At 39.9% G+C, this 21,725-nt stretch overlaps 2 protein-coding genes across 2 annotated transcripts; one reads left to right on the top strand and one right to left on the bottom strand.

The window, feature by feature from the left end:
* Window positions 1–7,377: 7,377 nt before the first annotated feature.
* On the top strand, window positions 7,378–13,803 carry RBP4 (retinol binding protein 4). The gene is made up of 6 exons (XM_042018995.1): window positions 7,378–7,469; window positions 7,593–7,728; window positions 8,347–8,483; window positions 8,628–8,734; window positions 10,085–10,297; window positions 13,578–13,803. Exons 2-6 carry the CDS (start codon window positions 7,600–7,602, stop codon window positions 13,589–13,591), a joined length of 600 nt encoding a protein of 199 aa, XP_041874929.1. The 5' UTR covers window positions 7,378–7,469; window positions 7,593–7,599; the 3' UTR covers window positions 13,592–13,803.
* A 325-nt stretch (window positions 13,804–14,128) lies between these two features.
* FFAR4 (free fatty acid receptor 4) lies at window positions 14,129–20,468 on the bottom strand. Its single transcript, XM_042018994.1, has 3 exons — window positions 19,642–20,468; window positions 18,758–18,886; window positions 14,129–15,057 (listed from the first exon to the last, which is right to left on the bottom strand). Exons 1-3 carry the CDS (start codon window positions 20,173–20,175, stop codon window positions 14,650–14,652), a joined length of 1,071 nt encoding a protein of 356 aa, XP_041874928.1. The 5' UTR covers window positions 20,176–20,468; the 3' UTR covers window positions 14,129–14,649.
* Window positions 20,469–21,725: the final 1,257 nt, after the last annotated feature.

Raw genomic sequence — 21,725 nt, forward strand, 5'->3', positions numbered from 1 at the left:
CTGCTCTATTGAATAGCACAAAAAGGATAATAACTGACAAACATTAGGCAAAGAGGGAATCTTGAGTCTGGTCATAGATATACCATAGATAACCATATATCTGTATCTATAGAGATACAGATACATGGTTATACATGTTTAAAGTTTCCTACCATTAGAAGTTCAATGTTACACGCATGAATGGAAAAGGTGTTGAATTTGAGGAGCAAATATTCCAAGGCTACATGAGTGAGAAGGCTGAATTTAAGTGCCACTTAAGACAATAAATGATCTGTGCTCATTGAAACAGATCTGAATTCCAGCACAGCAGGAGGACTGCAATACAATTAATCTTACTTCTGTTTATGGCATCCACTTAGATCAGAAGCAATGAGAGATTCTTGGTGTAAGAATAAAAAATATATACCCTTTGGTCATTCTTAATTTGTAAAGAGTAATTGCCAAAGTGCAGCATCATCTGTCTGCCAGAAGCCACAGTGTGTCAACATTTGTTTTTAGTAGCAGATCAACATGGGCAACTGACACAGATACTCTCGAGCACAAAGAACAGGTCACTGATAGATGTGCAATAACACCTAACATTACTTTTCCCTCTGACCACGATATGAAACACTGTGTACGACACTAATTTTTGCCAGACTGCAGATGCTTTACAGATTTTAAAAGGCATATGAAAATCAGCAAACACATTACAAACACATTTTGGCCTGGTTCCTTTTCTCTGATGGGGTTGCTGCCCCCAGCAGCCTGGGGGACAGGCCCCTCCCTGGTAGGTGTGTGAGTTTGCAGCATCTTCTTGACAGGTGACCTGGTGAAAGGAACTTGTGGCAGCACAGCAGAGTGCTCTCACCATTGTACACACACACAGTTTACAAGAAAACAGCAGAAGAAAGGCACATATATATCTTAGTCTTTTAGTAACTTCAGGATTTGATCAATACCTATAAAAGCAGTAGAGATTTGAAAAGAGTTTTGTATATAATTGTCCATAAATTATTTCTCGTCATCTTCCTGATTTCTAGCTCATTACTTTTCATGTCATGCTTTAAAAGAAGAGGATTTTGAAGAGCATCAATGAAATAATGTGAAGGAATAGTAACATTTTTTGCATTATGTGTTCAGTCATATTTTTTTACTGACTTTGGAACATTCCACAGTGTAGTTTCTTTGAAATAGAAGGGGTCTATAGAGGACTTGTCTCATGCCCAGATAAAATATTCTATAAAATTAACTTCTGTGTAAGACTTACACATTCATCTTTTTCACACATGAGAAATCAGTTTTACAAACATCAATTCTCTATATTGTGATCACATTAATTCTGTGAAATAGAGTGGCATGTCACTGCCTGGAAGGAGAGTAAGTGAATACAGGCAACCTGACCAAGTGATGCCATTTCCTTTGGGGGCAGGGAGGTTGGGGGGGTTTATATTTATAAACTAACAAATTTACTATCATTTTATTATCATTTTTTCTATGTGCAAGATCACCTAAAATGCTTATCATGATTTCACCAAATTCCCCTCATGCTCACCTGTTTTTACAAAGGATAAAGTACACTGTTTGTACTTTGAGATAACAAAGATAATTTTTTAATTAGGTACTACTATAAGGTGATACACTTTCTTTGTAATAAAATATTTCAAATAGCTGGGCTGTCCCATAATCACTCTTATATCATAAAGCAATTCTTATTGTATTTTCCTTAATTTAGATTCACTCTTAAAATTGCACTCTTGCCCTGTAAAGTGTGAAATGACATGGAAAGAAGTATCAGAACAAATAGAAGTTCTTTTTGAAAGGTTGCAATGAATTTTAAAGTTTCTCTTCTGGAATATGACATTTATTTTCTGTTCTATCTCCTTTACTCTCATTTTTATCCACAGTATTGAACATTTTATCTTTATTAAAGCTAATTCACATTTGTATTTAAAGTCAATTTAATTTCAGAGACACTCAGAAATATGTGTGCTTTGTGATTTTAATACATATGATGCCATTTGCCTTTGACGTTCATAGTACCTACAGAAATTGAACTATTTATGGAGTAGTTCTTAGTAGTAGACCATTCCTGAGCCCTTGTGATACATGGAAACTCCTAAGAAGGATAACTGACAGACGTGGTTATTTAAATAGATTCAAGCATCACGTAGATGTCAAAGGCATTTATAAGGTTTCCCAGTTCAGCTCAGTGTTTGTATCTCAGTGTCTCTGCCCATCTTGATAGCAGTTAATGCAATTTATTCAGTTAAGATTTTCTGAAAAAACACAGATCAAATGTGCTTATTTCAATTGCATGGCTTTTGATGTGGATAATATTGTGGTCACTGTCTGGACATTGGAGATTCATATGTATAATCCAAAAAATTAATATTCAGATTTTTTTTTTTCCCCTCAATGGATAGATTTTGAGAATGGATTCTGTAGGTTCTTACAACAGGTACTGTGTGACCTAACACAGCCAGGTTTTGGCACTGAAATGTTTTGGTGTCACTGACTTGGTATGTTCTGGGAACCCTTATAAATATCCTTAACTGCATATTTCTTTTACAATAATTCTCTACCCCTTTTCTTACAAAAATAATCTTAAAAACATAAACACTGAAGATAGTAAGTTAACTGCTTTTTCCATATGGTTGTAAATGTTTATGTTCTCTTAAAACTACCAATTACTAGCTCTGGGGGATCATGAAATGAGTAATCATCAGAGATTATAGACTCTAGGGGAGATTTCCTGAAGTAAATGGCCAGTCCGGTGTGAAGGGGTTAACCTGGGTTGCCAGATGCACTGCAGCTTTGGCCAAAAGCATGGATTTCTTCATAGCTTGGCATGAATTTTAGTATGCAGACTAAGGCAAAAGGCAGCAGCCTTTTAATCTCAGCCATTCTCACATTTACTCCCTGGGGGTCTTAGGTTACCTGACAAGTTTTTATTACTGGGAATGTTATTCAGCACTGCTGAGAAGGGTCTGACTGTCTTCTTCATGCCCTGCTGCCAGATATGTATACCCTTGTTAAGATCTCCCCAAACCTTCTTTTCAGGCTGAACAGTCCCAGCTCTCTCCACCTCTGTTTTTGTCATATTCCCTTATTGCTCTGTGATCTTTGTGGCTCTTTGCTGGACTCACTTCATTATGTCTGTGTCTTCCATCAGTTAAAATTTAGAGTTCTTCTCACCTGGCTGGTCAGCCTGTTGGAGAACTTTAGATCTTTGTTTCAAATTGTTTCCATTTTAGTAATAGGCCCAGAAAAAAATTTCAATTCAGAATCACAGTCCTCAGGAAGACTTGCTAAAGAAAATAGACATACCATTTTAAACTAGTTTTGTTAGTAAATACTATTTGTAAAGAGTTCAGTGTAAATTTACTCCCGAAACAAAAATGTCATGTCATTAAATCACAAAAACAGGTCGTACACGGGCTGGCATGGAGCAAAGGGCAATCTTTTCTATTCCATTCTGTCCTTGACCTCTGTACTCAGACTGCCACCAAGAGGAACAGTTGTGATGGCGACAGTGTACACAGTTGTCCCTTACAAAGTACACGGAGCTCCTTGGCTCAGGTCATGCCATTTGTTGTTGGTATGGGTCTGGTTTCACAGGGCAGTGGCTACACTTGCATCCACTGCCCTGCGTACACACTGGTCATTCATTCGCCTGCAAAATCTGCCTCTGAGAGTTCAATGGATACCCATGTTTGTGAATGGCATTCTATAAATAAACAATCAAGAGAACACAGCAAAAAGTCTTTCAATCTATGTGTAGTCTGGCTGGAAATGGATGGTCCATTTCCTACTAGCAGTTTTTGAGTCAACTTTCCCCAAGAGTTAAACTTATTCTTGTGAACAAAAATAAAATTTTAGTTCTTTTAATATGTAAAGCTTGAAAGTTGCAGTGTTAAAAATGTTTTAAACAGTAATTTGACTCTTTTTTCTTCCTTTTTTTTAAAAGTCATAAATAAAGATAAAATAATTCCTACAATGAATGTTTTTTTCCAGCCATTTCCTTCTGTATTTTTTCCCTTGCTATACCTAATTGAAAATACTGCAGAATTTCACATGTTATTAATGTAGAAATTAATCCAGTCACGGAATCACTGCCAGAAGTTAGCCTTTTTTTGTCCTCTTTGCAAAATTTAAAGGTAGAAGACCTTCTTTCCCTTTCATTAAATATGGTTCCAAAAAATACATAGTGACTTCTAAAAAAATTTCTGTACTACTCATAATCCACTGCCAGCCTTAGGCATCAGAAGTCATGTATGAAACTTATATTATCAATGTTTTAATAATTCTCTTAAATATAATTGTCTGAGCTTTCCCAGAACCTAGAAATCCTTGGATACCATTGGCTTGGTCTATGCATATTCCTCTCAGATTCAATTGAAATCCTTGCCCAAGTTCCTTTCAGTTTGCAGGAGAAGAAATCTGCAAGGTGGATATCTAGGTCTGGATGAGGATCACTTGCTGACATTATTTCTCAAGCAAACCCAGAGCCCAATTAACCCAAATGACATTTGACTGAGGCAAAGTTTACACTGTTTATGAGTTTACACAGTTCTGCTGGCACTGCTGTATCTCTTAGGACTGAGGAAGAATTCACCCTTGAATTGCCATAGCAATGCTTGTCTGCTAGAAACCTTCCATTCCTCCTCCACTACACCCTGATCTAGATGTAACCAACAAAAGAGCAGCCTTTTTGCCTAAAAACCTTGTCCCATTGAACCAAGGAAGTGCTTCAGCTGTAACTCTGAAAGGACTTCATCAATGTAAACTGTGTCTCAGGTAGGCAGTATTGGAGATACAGGTAAAGCAGAGGAAGCAGAGAGCCAAACTCCCTGTGCAACCTTCATGTTATACTGACTTGCCCAGCTTCTCTTCTGCAGCTGTTGAAATCTGACTGGGAAATACTGGTGTGATTTCACCGTAGCTGCACTGCCACAAATTCCCAATGATAACAGGTCAAAAGAAGAATTTTCTTGGGCATTGTCTAGAGTTTGTAGAGATCCCAGACTTGAGGACCTGAATGAGTTGAAAGTTATAATTACTAAGTCAGTCAGGCACCTCCACCAGATGAGTTGCCAAATATTACAGAGATCAGTGGAGGTATGCAATTAAAGAAATGCTGTGCCACAGCTTATACAAAATTACATGTTTCTGATTTAATTTGTTGATAACATCAGATTAATTTAAGAGACAGTAATATCTCTTGCACACATTTAGAACTGATCTTATTAAAACCTATTAACAGAAGTAAATTTTTGTTTCATTGACGCCTGGTTTCATTTCCTGTCTGTAAATCTTCTGACAACAGCAGTATGTATAACAGGGACACTGATCTAGATTTTCAGAGGTGGTCAAATCTCAGCAGGTTTTGACTTATCTGCATGAGTGACTGTAGACTGCTTTGAAAAGGTCATAGATAATTATGCTATTGACAAAACTTTATAGGAATAGATTTGATCCTGCAAGAACCTCTCTGGTGATATAAAGCAGTATATAGATTCTTGAACAGGACAAACTTAGTAGAAATGCTAACAGTTCACAAATTGACAGAGGATAAAGAAAAAATTTTCTTTGGTATTAAATAAAGTAATAGATTCAAAGCTTATTAATTAAGCTATAATCCATCTTATTGTTATCAGTCATGTGAGACACGGAACAAAGAAATTTTTTTTGTTTGTATGATGAATTCATATATTAAGACGAGTGAGTGTTTTGTAAAGGTTTTATAAAAATGTATATGTATCACTGGTATCACCATTGCCACAGACTGAAGCAAGATTCTAAGTCACCAGAAGACTATAGGTTACTTTTTCTCTTCAGTCTCTGTAGAAATTAGCAAATTCGAAAATCTCAGCTTAAAAATGGAAATCTTGACTAATTGGAAAGCTACCACTGAAAGCTTCAGGACAATTAATATGCATACACCCTTCTGGTTCCCTGTGTTAAATAGGTTCTTTACTTCAAACAGAAGCTTAATATTAAACATAGTGGAATTTTTTGTGTCTGATGTTATCCAGGAAATCAAAGGCAGACATGGAACAGCCCTGAGCAATAGATGTTTGAGAAAGTGAACAAAACATACTCTATGCAAAAAGCCCCCAACATAAAGCAGAAAAGGAAGATAAATCAATCAGACTGTTTGCATTATATATGAGAAGAGATTGTAAAGGACAGCAATAGTAAAAAGTCTAATATTTTTATGAATGTATGAAAGGAATGATAAGTAAACTTCTGGGAAAGGCCATGCTAAATAAATTGGTTAAAGCTGTACATTGGCTACTGTTGACGTATTTTTTTTATACTGCATTGGTATCTTCATATTTAAATTATATTTTTACTTGATTTTTAAAGTAATGAACACAGGCCTTTCAAATAACAGGCTTCTGCCTTTATTCTTTAAAAAAACTGGGAGGTGAAAAAAGTAGGTGAATTAGTTCTCTTGGTAACAATCATTCCTATCCTGCTCTGGTTACATGCCTAGAAAATAATTAACAGATTTTCTCTAATGCTTCCTAAAGATGTTGAAACTAGAGAACAAATATTGACTGAGAGGCAGCAAAACTTGCCTGGACAGGAGAAAATAATGGTTTACACAACTGAAAACCATTTGCCAAAACCAGAATAGAAATTATGGAATATCTGATTTAATGTCAAAATGGCCAGATGTGGTGTGTACATGCATTTGGGTATTTGCAGGCCACACTTAAGTCCTGCTACCACATAAAAGGGTTCTTTCACCATCCTGAGGATGCGCAGGGCCCCAATTCCTATTGCTGGGAGCTGCTCAGGAAATTATTTAGCACCCAAGAGAGCCTTTTGGAAGCAAGAGGGAACCAGTCATGAGGACCTGAAGAGGTTCTGGAATGACCAGGCTTTCAGAAACATGAGCAGAAACTTGCAAGTATTATGTTTATATGCCACAGTTTATCAGGGTAAAAGAGGAGAGGACTTTGGGGAGGAGGTGGAGGAAACAAGCCTGCTCCTTGTAACTGGGTCAAGCATGTTGGGTAAGATGGATTTTGGACTGCAGTGTGTAAAATCACAGAGGAGGTGGAGGCAGTTCACTCTCCCCCTGCAGAGGTGCGATGCCTCTCATTCCATTTGTTCTCGCCACACATGCGCACACCCCCCAGGTGTGAGCTCTGCTTTTGGGTTACGAAAAGCAAAGAGAGGCATTTGTTTCTAGTGCCTGCTTGGCGGCAGATCAGGGTCAAAGACCACCTGAGCTCATGGGTGTTATGCAAGACGCTGTTATGAAGGGGCCACAGCCTGCAGCATGCATCAACCCACCTCCCTGCTCCCCTCTCCAATGCTGGCTCTGTGGCTCAGCAGGTTGCGAAAGCCCCAGGACTACATAAAGCATTCCCTGTCTGGGCACTGCCACCACCATCAGCACTTGAGGTCGCAAGAGGCTCCAGGGATCAGTACTGTCTGTAAGGACCCTGCTGTTGTGGGCTGGGGACAGCCAGGTGCCTTGCCTGCACACGCATCAGGGAAAGCTGCATGACGCCCTGGCAACCTGTCAGGGCAGCCTTCCTCCCCTCACTTGTGTGACAGAGGCTGTTTCTGATGATGTTATCTGTTTGCTGCAGGGACAGGATGGCCCACATGGAGAGAGCTCTGCCCTGGCTGCTGCTGCTGTCACTGGCCTTGCTCGGCAGCAGCACTGCGGAGCGGGACTGCCGAGTAACCAACTTCAAAGTCAAGGAGAACTTCAACAAGACCAGGGTAAATCTTTTCCCTCCTGGATCTGTGATGCCTTGCATAACTCCTCTTTCCAGGCTACAAAATTTGGCATTCGGTAGCACCAGTGTGTTCACATTTCAAAGTCACAGACTGTAATACTGAGAAATAGCAGAAGTGTGTGATGTCCACACCTCCGCAGATGCTGAATCCTGATGCATCTGATAAAGGAATACTGCAGAAACTGAGTTTTAGAAGACTGGTCTCAAACTGCAGGGTATAAGCAAAAGGACTTGGTTGTTTCCATGAAAAATTAATACTCTGATGTTTTCAGACACCATTGCAAAGAAAACAATATACATAATTTTGTCAAGATCTGCCAGTTGTTATCCTTTTCCCACTAAATTTTGTATTCCTTATACTGGACAGCTGCAGATACAGATAAGATTACAAAAAAAAAAAAAGTCAGTATTTCCACAAATTATGACTGCACTAGGATGTATTGGTGGCTTTATTCTCTTGAAACAGCTAGATTTGTTTCTTAGGTACACCTTTGAAGCATGGTGTCAAAGATCTGCATGCTCTTCCCCCTGTTCTGTACTGTCTGATTATAATATTTCCATTGTTCTAGATCTAACTGCAGCTTTTTTTATTTCCTTGCAGTACAGTGGCACCTGGTATGCCATGGCAAAAAAAGATCCTGAGGGGCTATTTCTGCAGGACAATGTGGTAGCACAGTTCACCATAGATGAGAATGGAAAAATGACTGCCACTGCAAAGGGCAGAGTCAGACTCTTCAAGTAAGCTGTTTGCCGGTCTCCTCTTGTTCCATTTTGCTAAGCTACTGCTCCAATCCTACCTGCTATCCCTGTGCTAGTCACACAGTCACACTGAACCTGTGTTGTTAGATTGGAAAGTGATATTTTCTTTGTCTCTGGCTACAGTAACTGGGATGTCTGTGCTGACATGATTGGCTCTTTCACTGACACAGAGGATCCTGCCAAGTTCAAGATGAAGTACTGGGGTGTCGCCTCTTTTCTGCAGAAAGGAAGTGAGTACTTAACTATAGAAGATGCAGAACTACTTAGAAGACTAGTTATGTTGTATGTCCGTGCTGGGGAAGGAAAACGTACTGTTGAATTTCTTAAACACTCTTAAAAGACATGATAGCTATCATACTGCAAGCCTTAATGTGAACGAGGTAATCACTACTTTTATATGGGACAGCTGGTTGGCTTTCTTTAAACAAGTGGAGACCTGGCCTTTGTATATCTTTGTATTTATTTTGTTTGTTACCCAACAATATAATTGAAGGCCACTGTTTGGAAAGAAATGAAAGGCAGATGAAATATTTTAAGACTTGTTTTAGTTCAGAACTCAGTTACCAGATGCTTCTGTTCTCTCTGAATCCTGATGTCAGAGCTGGCCAAGCAGGGAAGAATATTATTTTGTTTGGTCTTGTGTCTGCAAATGTGGAGATTTATCTGTTTTAAGAGACAAATATGTTCATATGTATATATACATATATTCTTATTTTTATGTCATCTGCCACACCCTATGCAAAATTAATTCCTTGAGCCAAGTAGAAATTCGGATGCTTTGTAGCTCAATACATTTCCTTAGATTGTTTCCAAGAGAAGCAGGTAGAATTTAGAACTGACAGGAGTTCCATTCTGTTTAAAGACAAAGTTACAAAGCATGTTTTGGATGCCAATTTGTCTTAAAAAGTTGCCAGGTCTCCTCACAACATGTTGCTGAGTCATGTGTACTTCAGATTGCGGGCTGACCCCAAGCTGTACCCTTCGAAAAAGTCTGGTGTCCCCCCACAGGAGAGAAGGGGAAGACAACAGAGAGTTACCTTCAGCAGTGCAGACGTACTGCAAGGGAGAATCTTTTGCTCCAGGAGAGGAAGGTGCAGATGTGTCAGATTTTACTGCAAACACTGAAACGGACTCACTTCTTACAGAACAGGGTGTTTGTGTGACCAGGTTTTTATCAGGTTACATAGCTAAATAGTTAAGAATTCTCTGAAGTTGTAACTGTGTTTTAAGAAGAGGGTTTATGGCAGAACTTGTAGCAAATACACTTCTAACACACATGCAAACTGCATGATAATCTTTTTCCTTAAAAATGCAGTCTAAGTAACATCCCTGGTAGGAGAACATTTACGGGTTTGAGTCATCTGGAGCAGGCCTAGCATGTTCTTCTTTATTTTCTTTTTGAAAATAAACATGGAATTAAATACTGGACACAGGAATAAATGAAAAGCCCATCTGTTATAATTTGTAACAATCTTCATCTTAGTATATTCTCCACAGAGTTATGGCAGCAATCCTTTCTGATTTACTAGATTTCACTTGTGTCTCTAACACTTTTCCTTCTTTGCCATGGTTTCTTCCAGATGATGATCACTGGGTAGTGGACACAGACTATGATACATATGCTCTTCATTACTCCTGCCGCCAACTAAATGCAGATGGCACTTGTGCTGATAGCTATTCCATTTTATTCTCCCGGGACCCGAAGGGATTACCTCCAGGTGCACAGAAAATCGTCAGACAAAGGCAGATAGACCTCTGTTTGGACAGAAAATACAGAGTTATCACTCATAATGGTGAGAACTTTTTTTTCTGAAGAATTTTATTTCAGGGTTTAATGACTAAAGCACTAGGATTCTCTTGCTCATTAAATATCAAATGCATAAAGTCTTTTACTTAGTGGCTGTTACATTGTCTTTTGAAAACCGGAGCTTGTAGTAAGTTATTTCCAACTCTTACTTCCCTTATTTGAAGCAGAGCTGAGGCGCATAGCTTTCCATGCAGCATATCAGATCAGCTGGAACAGTAACTAGAGGAAGTTGTAAAACAATTAAATCAATGTAGCGTGAGTAAACGTGGTAAGGATGCACTTCATAGATACAGTAAAAAGTAATTAGGCAGCTGTAATCGGATCTCTTTGCCTTTGTTCAAAAACTTATTTGAGAAATGCTTCAAAAAGGCTTTTAAGGAAAATAGAAGTCTTGGAAAGGATACCTTATAGAAGACCTTTTCTCAAAAGTCCTCATGCCAACCATTTCACAAAGGGCTGTGGAAGAGGGACATAGCCCTCATACTGGAAGCATGACCCTATCTTGAGTCAGGCTGAGCTTACAACACAGGGAAGGACACAGATTAGCTCACTTATGCTCAAGTATATTACAAAAGGCCAAATGGTAATAATCTAGAAGAAAACATACTTATATGCTTACTGATAAAAATAACACCCAGAATGGGGAATAGTAAAGAGCAAAAGAGAAAAATCAGAATATTTAGAACAAATAAAATAGTAGTACCTGTCCCTACTCCCTCCCCACCCCTCACATCCTGGAAGACACACTATCTATGAAAGACTTGACTGGTGAATCAGCTGAATGGGAACTCCCAATGTAGCGATGTGGGCAAAAAAGTTAATACGACTGTTGGATGCATAAAGCAAGACTCACATGAGATTGTTGTACTTGGCATGGGTCTAATTGCTATGGTGTCCACCATAAATGGAAAAAGTACTGAGGATGAATTAGAAGTTTCAAAGAAGAGCAGAGAAAATGACTGAAAGTTTGTAAAATGTATCTTCTAATGAGTGCTTCAAAGATCTTGATCTTTTCTCATTAGAAAGAGGTTAAAGGCTGACCTGAGCAAAGTCTGTGCTTGTCCACACCAAGCAACAGGAATTGGATAGAAAAAGACTTGCAAACACAGAAATAATAAATTTAAATGGATGGAACTTTAAACTGGACACATTCAGAGCAGAAATAAACAGCCATTTGTTTAACTCCAAAGGTCATTAACCTTTGGAACAGTTTACCAAGAGCTGTTGTATGTTCTTCATCACTGAAATCTGTAAATCAAGATTAAAGGCTTTTCTCAGTGACATGCTGGAACAAACTGGGATTGACTGAAGGAACTTTTGTGTCTTACAAAGAAAGTCAGAACAGATGAGCAAAGTCAGCTGTTGTGGCTCTATTATCTGTTCATCTGATCCATAAACAGAGACTAATATATGGCCATGTTGTAAAGTAGTATGCTGATAACAGGGTGCCTTGAAGATCTGCTAAAGTAGGTGGTGTTTACAGTTGCTGATCAGTAACCTGGAAAATGGGCCTGACAACAACTTAAAAAAAAATTTGTCTTGAATGAGAATTTGGAGACCACGTAAGTCAGTTGAGATTTACAACAGACAAGAATAAGAGACACCATAAATGCAAATGGAAGTGACTTCTGTGAATGATTTGTATGATTGCATAAATGGTAGGATAGAAAAGAAACAATTTCATTATATAAATTGATGATACTTTTCTGTTTTGAATCCTGCATTCACTGCTTTTCAAGTGAAGCCCAGCAATAATAAAAATTTCTGAGAATGAGAAAGTCAAATAATGAGATGTTTAGGGATATTTTACTAAATCTAAGGTAATTTAAAAGTTGATCATGCTGCCTCTAGTTTGTCATAGATATTGAATATCTAATCTACCAAGTTCCACTGTTCTTTGCTATCCTAATTTAGACTCAGATGTTAGGTGTTGAATGCAGTGGCTGATAAGACTGTGTGAGTTTGCAAATGAAAAATAGGAGCCTGGGTACCTTTTTATTAAGGATTATTTCAGAGTTTATGAGCCCAGCACCAACTTATAAATTAAACTTAAAGCTAGCAATTTGTGTTTTCCCCTTTATGTGATCAGGACCCAATTATTAGTTGATTCTGAATTCTCCAGTATCATTAAGCCAAAGTTCCTGCAAAGCAAGAACATTTCAGAATGAGGGAATGATTGTGAGCTAAACTGGAAAAAAAAAAAAAATTCTTGGAAGCTTCGTAACAGAAACTCTTACAAAATTTGCTTAATTCCTTATATGTGGATTGGAAACCTTACTACTTTAGTTTTAACTCTGCTATTAAGAGCTACAGAGTTACTACCAAAACAAACCTACTTCAATTGTCTGCACTGATCTGCATCCCATTGTTACTGTGGTAAAATTCTGACTAATGTTAGTAAATGCTGCAAGAATAGGCTGCTATCTGTTGATAATTGTGCATACTGTGCCTATGTCTTGAAGCTAATTAATAGAGAGAGAGTGTGCGCATGTGTGTGTGTCTGTGTGTCCCTTCAACTAACAGATGTACAAAACTTACCTTGATTTAAAAAGTACTGGCTGTTCAAGGCAAAAGAGAAGCCTAGGAAATGAAAGTTTTTGTCTAACTTACACTGAATTTCTGATGGTAGTTCCTTCTCAAATACAGCTCAAGCTAAGATACAGTTAGTCTCCCAGAGTAATAGCTCAAGTAACTTTAAGTTGTGTAATGTCAGTGTCAATATTAAGTGACAGTACTTGTAAATACAATACAGCATCATGTCAGTAGAGTTGAAAGCTGCATCTGCTTTTAGCATTTGCTAGAAGGAAAAATTGTGAAATAAACAGTGGTATATTCCCTCTGCTAATTTACTATTGCCATTAGGAGTTTTGGGGGTCAGGAGATTCTTACTTTGTTGAAAGAAATTCTTAAATTAATTATTTCTAGGCAAATAACTGGAAGCTTGTTAAAGTATACACTCTTTTATCACTGAGAGATACTCTTTTATCACTGATCTGCCCAGTATCTTGTTTGCAAAAGTATTAAAACGCTCAGGAGAGGTGTAACAGATTAGGTGAATTCCTGTTTTGTTCAGAGTTGAAAATTCCTTGAAATTATAAACTGCAGAGGAAGGTAATGACATTACTCTCACAAGTAACAGTCTGCTGGACTCAAGAGCATTTTAAAGAAATGAGATATGTATGCGTTCTAAATTTGGTGTAAGTTCACGTATTTAAATTTTGTCTGGAGTGTTTGACAAACACAACTGTGGTTTTTGTGTGTTTCAGGATTCTGCTCTTAAGGAGATCCAACCCTATGGAAAGAAACCATGTGACACCACCACAGATGTAAAGTTAACACACTGATCATGTGTTCTCTGGAAAATGCTTTAAATGGCTTCATTTAGATTTTCAGTATATTTATCTGAGCTGTGTAGCTCACCTTGTCAATAAACCAATGAAACATTTTAATAAACTTGGATTACAGGAGAAGAAAATTGTATGCAAATCTGTACATACGTAGACACTGGTTTCATTAGTAGCCTGTTATCTTAGTGCACTGTTTTGAACTGGTGACACACGGTGATAGTTAAGAATTTAATCTTGCTTTTTTTAGTGGTTTCAATTTCTGACTAAAAGAGTATTTATCATTAACTCCAAAATATATGTATTTTCTTTTCAAATAGGACATTTTATTTTCTCTAGAAAATACTGGAAATCATTTTAAAAAGAGAAAGGAATTTCAGTGATCCTATATATCACTAATTAACTTTATTATATGACTAGTGAAGATATAAAAAATATGCATCTTTTTAAAAGAACTATTTTACACATGACAATTACCCATTTATTTATTTCTTTAATTGTAAATTCACATGCATTAAGTCCATGTTTTTAATTTGAGATGGAGCCAAACTGGTCATTTACTTGATGATAACACATGTTCATCACCTTGTTTCAGTTAGTCTGCTCAAACCTATGTTCAGGCAGTCAGTTACTGAAGTGTTTAATCAAGTTCCCTTTAAAAATTTGATTCAAAAAAAGCAGATACTTTCTGAGGATGAACATTTTTGCTAGAAAGTTTAAAGTATTTAATTCAACTATTTACATTTACCAAGTTCACTGCCATATTTCTATTTATTTCAGCGTAAGAGGAGAATTCAATCCATTGGATTAAATTGTCCAAATCTTACTGAGGCAAAGCAATGAAGTCAAGAGAATTTTACCTGCAGGAATTAAAAATACATATTTAGCTTTTTTTCCTAGTCCTCTGGCACATAATACTATAACATAATGACCGATGTGACCTGGGATAGTGTAGACAAAATCCGAAGTGTGGCACAGCTCAGACTTTAAATAATTATCTGGTGATGAAAGACAAATGTGGCTGTTCACGGTTACTTCTTCTTGCAGTGGTTTCTGTACCTGCTCCATGCCTTTCAGGGTTCCCTGTGCAACAGAGAAGAATTTCCTGACATTTACGTCTGAAATGGGCAACATTATACAGAATTGGATTGACTGCAGAGTTGGCAAAAGTGAATAAGGTTATCCAGAAGAAAACTGATGGCAAAATATTTAAATCCTTTTTGTAGTTCTGAACTAAAATTAAAAAAATAATTACTATTATTGGGCTCCACATAATGAAGAAAGAGATCATCAACAGAAAGAGGGCTCGGAATAGTTTGTAGTCTTGCTGGGAAACACGAATCTGATGATGTTCTGAGTAGGCTAAACCAGCATTTAAACTTCTTCTTGATGCTTTTGTAATCTGCAGTAAAAGAGAAAAAAGCAACTTTCACTGAAACACATCTTTACAAGGGAAAAAGTAAATCTTGGCACATGATGTTTTCTTTTGCAAAGTGACTACAAAAAAGGCATTGCAGAATTCCATTTGTACTTTTTGTCAATGTTTCCATTTCAAATATTCTCACTTCACTAGCAATTCTTTTTTCTCTCATCTGTGAACTCATCTCAATATTAGGCAAAATGGTTGTTCTTTTCATGGCTCTCTACCAGTCATAAATACTTTTCAGCATAAAACAGTCTTAATTACTCATGAAATCCCATTAAATTCAAATTATGACCTCATTTGTTCTATCTAAAAAAACCCATTGATTTTTTTCACAAATGCAAACTGGAACATAGTTAACAATCCTGTTGATGCTCAAGAAGGAATGTGATCCAATTCTCTCATGGCCATGCTAATATCATAATGTAGGTATTAGAAGCAGCATTAATTTCTTACAGTGACTAAATTATTTTAAATGTGAATGAGATTGTGCATTGTTTTGTGTCACTTTTAGCTTTTCAGTCAGTAATCACAATTGCTTTCTATGAACTAACATGAAATCTTACAGATCCTTTTGTCACTATAAAAATCTGTGCCTTGTAAAAGTACTCTCTGATGTAAAAAAACAGAGTATGGGTAGCTTGGGAACCTAGTATTAATGGGTGTGCATCATCTGTCATTAGGTAAAATATTAAACCCAGTGACTTGCAAAAAACTCTAAATCCCCTGTTCTACATCCCTGTCTTCACTGAAGATGGCATAGCACAATCAAGTTCGTTACATTCATACATCTAATGTAAATAAAACAACCCTGAAATATCTAGCAAACAAAGATTTATGCTAAATAACTGAGATACTACTTTATCCCCTGCATGCATAAAGAAGGGAGTGCTTTCAAAAGCCTTGATCAATTAGCTGTCTATGTAGGAAAGTAAAAAGGTGTAAGACTCTTCCTGCCACTTTTCCCTTGAGCAGAAACTACACGAAGGGTAACACTAATACTAGCAACACTTCGTAACTTCCTGGTACATGCAAGGATGAAAGTGTTGAGAGAGAAAGAGAAAGAAATTTGTCATTCTGTTTGCAGTTTTCTGAATTTGTCACGGACATAAATACTCATCAAGAATCTAGACATCTTCTAAATATTTCAATAGAATGTAGTTGTATAAATCAAAACCTGTGAACCAAAAATGGGTTTCTTAGCAGCTGCTGAGGCTGAGAAGGAGACAGTATCACTTGCTACTTCCCTTATTTTAAAAGAGCAGAGAATTCTGATGTCCTGAGCATGTAAAACTATTCCAGCTTGATGATCTCCTGCTGTACCCATCTGGAATCCAGAAACTAGGCTGACTCCTCCAAACAGCCCGAACTGAGAGTTGTTCTCAGTGAGCACCTAACCTTAGTAAGAATGAAGATTTCACAAAATGCAAAGGACTAATATCCTCTTCTAATATAAAAGTAGGAAAACTGGGTTGTGTACACTTCTCAGTCTCCAGTGTTCAAAACTGCTACAGAATGCCTTCATCAGATACATTTTTATCTGTCCCATATAAATACCTTCTGTCTTTCCTGCAGGAGCTGCACAGCCTAGGACTAAAAATGCAAGAATCACCAAGACTGTGGTAAATAAGATGCAACTTCATCTTAAAAAAGTATTCAAGAGAAATGGGGTGGCAGTGGTATGTTGTGGATCCCTTTTTGGTCTGCCCAGTATAGATACCTATCCTGGGCATCTGGACCACACTTAGACAAACAGGAACTTAGAAATCAGGTATATATAAGCATGTAACTTCGAGAACACATAAATCTTCACTAGTTCTAGCCTCTGACAAAGTCTTGCCTGAGAGGCAGAACAATGCAAAACCAAATAAATTACAAATCATGGCTTCTAATCTATCATTTTTGCCAGGATCCTGGGAAGTGTTATGTATAAATAATACTCAGTTTCAGAGTAAATTGTGAAGTACACATTCGTAGTAGTAGTATATTTGTTAAAAAATTTCAGGTCTTATATCTGTAGTCAGTCTTCATCATCATCATCATCAATGTTGTAACATGAATACATGAATGCTCGGCACTGCTTCCAGCAATACTGAGAATCTTGCTATGTGTGCACTGGCATAATAGAGCATTCTCACCCAGTGAGAGTGACTTTTCTCTTGGGAATGGCTCAGGGATTGAGACATTCTCCAGCTCAGTTCTGGTTGCTTCCTGGAGAGAGAGAAGATTCAATTATGTCCTTCTGTGGGCCTCAAGACTTCTTTGTTTCAGGGGAAATGGTAATGTATTTTAGCATCTCTGTTAGCAAGTTGGAAAAGAAACAGGAGCAGGGCAGCATGGGGCTGTCTTGTAATCAATCCAGTACTCCAAACACTGCTTTTGGTTTCTAGCTCCCTATGTGCCATTTTGTTTTCTGAATTTACCAGTAATCTGGAGTCTGCAAGGACACAACAAACACCATTCCTGTCCTGGCCTCTGACCAAGAACTGTGGCATTCCCTGGCCTGCAGTATTTGCAGTTCTTTCAAAGGGCTCACATTCTCCATTGCGTTACTCTATGCTCTTTGCCTACAGCAATATGAGGTTGCAGGTCCTTTACTTCACTAGAAGAGGTTCACCTCATGCATTTACCTCAAGATTATAGTGAGCTAAATGACAGTACAGGAACTGCAGGCTGATGACTTTTACTACAAGTTTAGGCTTGATCAATAGGCAAGGATGTGTAGAGACCAGATTCTAGGTCCTAGGTTCACTGAAACACCTACAAGCAGCTCTGGTGTCTGCATCCACAGCCCCTTGGTGCTCAGCATTTCATCCTTGCTCAATAATCCATGTGTTTTGACTTTCCTTTCCAAAACCTGTCATTTTCTTACACATATTATAAGAAGTTTAATTGCCCAATAAAGGAATCAAGGATCTTCTGGGCAGTTCCTAAAAACCAGGCATTGCAGTGCCTAGTTTGGAGTGCTTGGTTTGAAGATTTTTAGATCTTTCTCACTCTGCTTTTAGATAGTTTAAAAGGAATTTAGATGCTAATATGATGCTTGCTAGAATATAGATTAAAACTCTGTGGTGCTGGGTGTCTTGGCTTCAGCATATATGTTAAACAACATCCACTTAAAAAGAAAGCGGAAGCAGAGGGTTTAATTTACAGGTTTTGTTTGCAACATTTGAAATTGTGGAGAATTAAGTATAATCTAATGAGATCTGTGTACTAAAGACACATGCAGAAAGCCCATAGATCAAAAAATGGATGGGTTTTTTCTAGTCCTGCCTTTCTCTGCTTTTTTACAAATCCCTTATGACTGGAGTTTAGGCTCAAGGAAAGCAAAATCTAGTTTTTAGTTATTTCAAATGCTAGACTCTTTCAGCATTTAGGAGATTGACAGTCTTTAAATATGAACAGCACATAAATGGAGAAGTGTATTTAATACTATATATAGGAAGACAATGTGTTTGGCCTCTGGCAATGTGCAGCTGAAGCAGGTTCTTAATTGAAATGTATAGGCCGTTATGTGCAGGTTGAAATGCTTCATTTTATATCACATATTTATCATTTACTGAGCAAATGATGCTTGTTCCCTTTACGTGTATTTGTATTCAGTGACAATATGCTGATGCCCAGTGAGTTACTGTTTACTTCCCTTTGTTTTACAACAAAATTTAAAGGAAAAACATACCTGTAAGATTTTGGAGTAACTGATGACAATGACTAATCCTGGTATTAGAAAGAAAACAGTGGCAAAGGTCGTATCCCAGACTATTTCTCCTGCAGTGCTGGGCCAATCCAGGGTGCAAATTTGAATGTCCTATTTACAAAAAATGAAGAAGAAAAGTAATGTTGTACCATTATTTTCAGTAGCATTATCCTTATCTCCCTCTACGCTTATGGAAAAAAATGGCTAAACCAAGACTAAACCAAGACCCTGAAAACTTTCTACTTAGACAAAGCAGTCAAGTAGTATATTACTTGATGGTTTTAAGACTCCATACAATTACAAATAGATGTGTCCACAACTGGAATACTCCCATTAATTTCATATCAAATGCTAATGGCAAAATGGAAACTTACAGACCCTAAACTTAATAATTTATTCAAGTGTCACGTTGGGTGCACTTTTGTATGCATCTCAAAATATTAGGCAGAAAAATCTATGCATGGCCATTTTGTACAGAGGGGGCTGCGGGTGCAGGGCAATTCCCCCAGAATGCTGATCCCTCGGTAAGGGGAAGCGAGCTGAAAAGGGGATCTCTGAGCCGCACTGAGGAACGCAAAGAGAATCCCAGCCGATGCGCGTTTCCCAGCGAATGGGACGCTCCGCCGGGAGAGCGGGTCGGGGGCCGCCGGGGGGAGCTCCGGCCGCTCCTCCGGGCACAGCCGCGCACCGGCCCGGCACGCAGAGAGCGGCCCGGCACGCAGAGAGCGGCCCGCCCGGGTAGCCATCTCCTCGCTGACCGCTCTCCCGCCGTGGCAGAGGCGGACGAGCCTCCACCGCCGTCGGTCCCGACGCCCCCCGGCCCGCCCCGGCCCGGCTGCCGCGGCGCGCCCGGCGCTCGCCCTCACCTGGCCGCCGGCGGCGGGCAGCTGCACCACGGTGAAGAAGCAGCAGAGCGGGAGGGTGGCGAGGGCGGCGAAGCCCCAGATGAGGAGCAGGGCGGCGGCCAGCGCCTTGCGGCGGCGGAAGGCGGCGTGCCGCAGCCGGGCGATGCTGACGAAGCGCTCCAGGCTGACGGCCGACAGGGAGAGGACGACGACGGTGCCGCTAAGGCTCATCACATAGACGAGGAGGTGGCAGACGACGTCGCCCAGCACCCAGGACTCGGTCCAGCGCACGACGGCGATGAAGGGCATGGCGGTGATGAAGAGCAGGTCGGCGCAGAAGAGGTTGAGGACGAGGCAGTTGGCGGCGCAGAGCCGGCGGTGCCGCCTCACCAGCAGGCAGATGCCCCAGATGTTTCCCGCCAAGGACAGGAAGAAGATGGACGCCAGGGCAGATGACTCGCCGATGCGCAGGGCCGTCACATTGTGGCCCTTGAAGTCTGAGAAGAAGGGGAAATAGGTCCTGTTCCCTCCTGGTGTGCCCCTGGACCACGGCATGAGGGTGGCCAGCGGGCGTGAGAGACCCCCCGTGGACGGTGGCACCAGCCCTAGAGGAAAGGCTGCGCTCCCAACCACCACGGCGGCACCTGGGGTGCCCTCCCGGCACAGAGCCAGGAGATGACCGCCATCCCCCTCCCTCCTCTTCCTCCTGCCCCTGCCACCAAGGGCTCGGCCGTGCCAGCCGGGCGGTTTATGGCCCTCGCACTGGAGTGGAACAAGGAAGTGGGAGAGTAAACACGGTGGAGCTCACACAAAGGCGAGGCCACGGTGCGTGGGGCGGCAGTGAGGGGCTGCCCGACACCTCCCTGGGCAGGGTGTGGGTCAGCACGCTGGCACCTCTATGCCCGAGAGCCCAGGCCCAGCCAGCTCCTCAAGGGCTGGCCTGGCTCTGGTCTGCTCGGCTCTCCAGGCAGGCCCTTGGGGTGCCAGTGACCCGGGGGGGACACTCAGTCCGTTCCCGTCCAGTGGGGGTGTGCATGGCTTAAAAACATGGATGGCTGCCACACCACCCCGAGAGCTCTGCTCAGGAGCCTGGGATGACTAGACTAATCTAGGGTGAAAAAAAAAAAGAGGAATTTACCCATCGCCACCTGTACTGACAATGTCATTTGGAAACAGTAGACCTGTGAATTGCTTGTCCTAACTGTGGAGAAGGGTCACTGACATGATTTTGGGGATCTGTTAACAAAACTGATCTAGAATCTCACTCCCCTGTGTTATGAGTTCTTGCTGGAGAAGCCTGTTAAAGTAAGACAATGTAGAAAATACCTTATTTTCTCTGAACTTCAATTCCTAGAAGCAGTTGCTCAGATTGTAAACGAAAGTAGGGCTTTCCACTTAGGGTCTTCACTCCAGATGACTTAGAAATGGGCTGGGAGTGAAGCACGTATATTGTCACAGACAGGCAGATGATGTCTCATAAAACAAGATAAAATGTTTTCATAAAGTATGTAAACAGTTTTATAACTCTAGACAGCTCTGGGTGAATTCATTTGGCTGAGTGCCAGTGTAGGTGCTCAAGGGAGCACTTACAGGCTTGACGTGTGGACCTACACCTTTTGATTAGGTGAGAGTTATTTTTGCAAACCGATGTGCCACAGGGAGCGGGTGACGGGCAGTGCTTCTGCAGTACCCAGGGTGTGACCCTGCCATCAACCATTTACACAACAGCATTAGCGGGGATTCCAGATTAGTGGGGATTCCAGAAACTCGGTCCTTTGAAGGGGCAATCTTCTAATGAGGGATGACAAGAGTGACATCTTTCCTGGACTGCTTCCCACATCTTTGCCAGTGCAGAATTTGCATTTATTTTAATTAGCATGTTTTCTCCTGAACTATAAGTGGTTCTAACTATCTATGCCATCTCATCAAACAGGGAGTTTGCAGGGCAGCCTAAACAGGTGGACGAAATGCTCCTGCTGACTCCTGCTGATTGATGATTGTATGAAATGTGGGCACAATTGCTGTTAAGTGGAATGGGCTATGAGCTCAAATGAAGACAATAGGAAAACTTGCAAAGGTTGGGGATTTTTCAGCAAGCAACACAA

Source organism: Corvus kubaryi, unplaced genomic scaffold (assembly GCF_017639235.1).
Source record: "Corvus kubaryi isolate FWS band 111438036 unplaced genomic scaffold, C.kubaryi_AGA036_p1.0 138, whole genome shotgun sequence".
Classification (NCBI taxonomy): Eukaryota; Metazoa; Chordata; class Aves; order Passeriformes; family Corvidae; genus Corvus; species Corvus kubaryi.

Excerpts from the sequence above, each read along its gene's own strand:
- FFAR4 (XM_042018994.1), bottom strand. The coding sequence starts at position 20,175 with ATGCCGTGGTCCAGGGGCACACCAGGAGGGAACAGGACCTATTTCCCC. Across the intron at positions 18,887-19,641 it reads TGCCCGCCGCCGGCGGCCAG|GACATTCAAATTTGCACCCT; the intron begins GTGAGGGCGAGC and ends TTTTGTAAATAG. Across the intron at positions 15,058-18,757 it reads GTTACTCCAAAATCTTACAG|ATTACAAAAGCATCAAGAAG; the intron begins GTATGTTTTTCC and ends CTTTTACTGCAG.
- RBP4 (XM_042018995.1), top strand. The coding sequence starts at position 7,600 with ATGGCCCACATGGAGAGAGCTCTGCCCTGGCTGCTGCTGCTGTCACTG. Across the intron at positions 8,484-8,627 it reads GGCAGAGTCAGACTCTTCAA|TAACTGGGATGTCTGTGCTG; the intron begins GTAAGCTGTTTG and ends CTCTGGCTACAG. Across the intron at positions 8,735-10,084 it reads CTCTTTTCTGCAGAAAGGAA|ATGATGATCACTGGGTAGTG; the intron begins GTGAGTACTTAA and ends GGTTTCTTCCAG.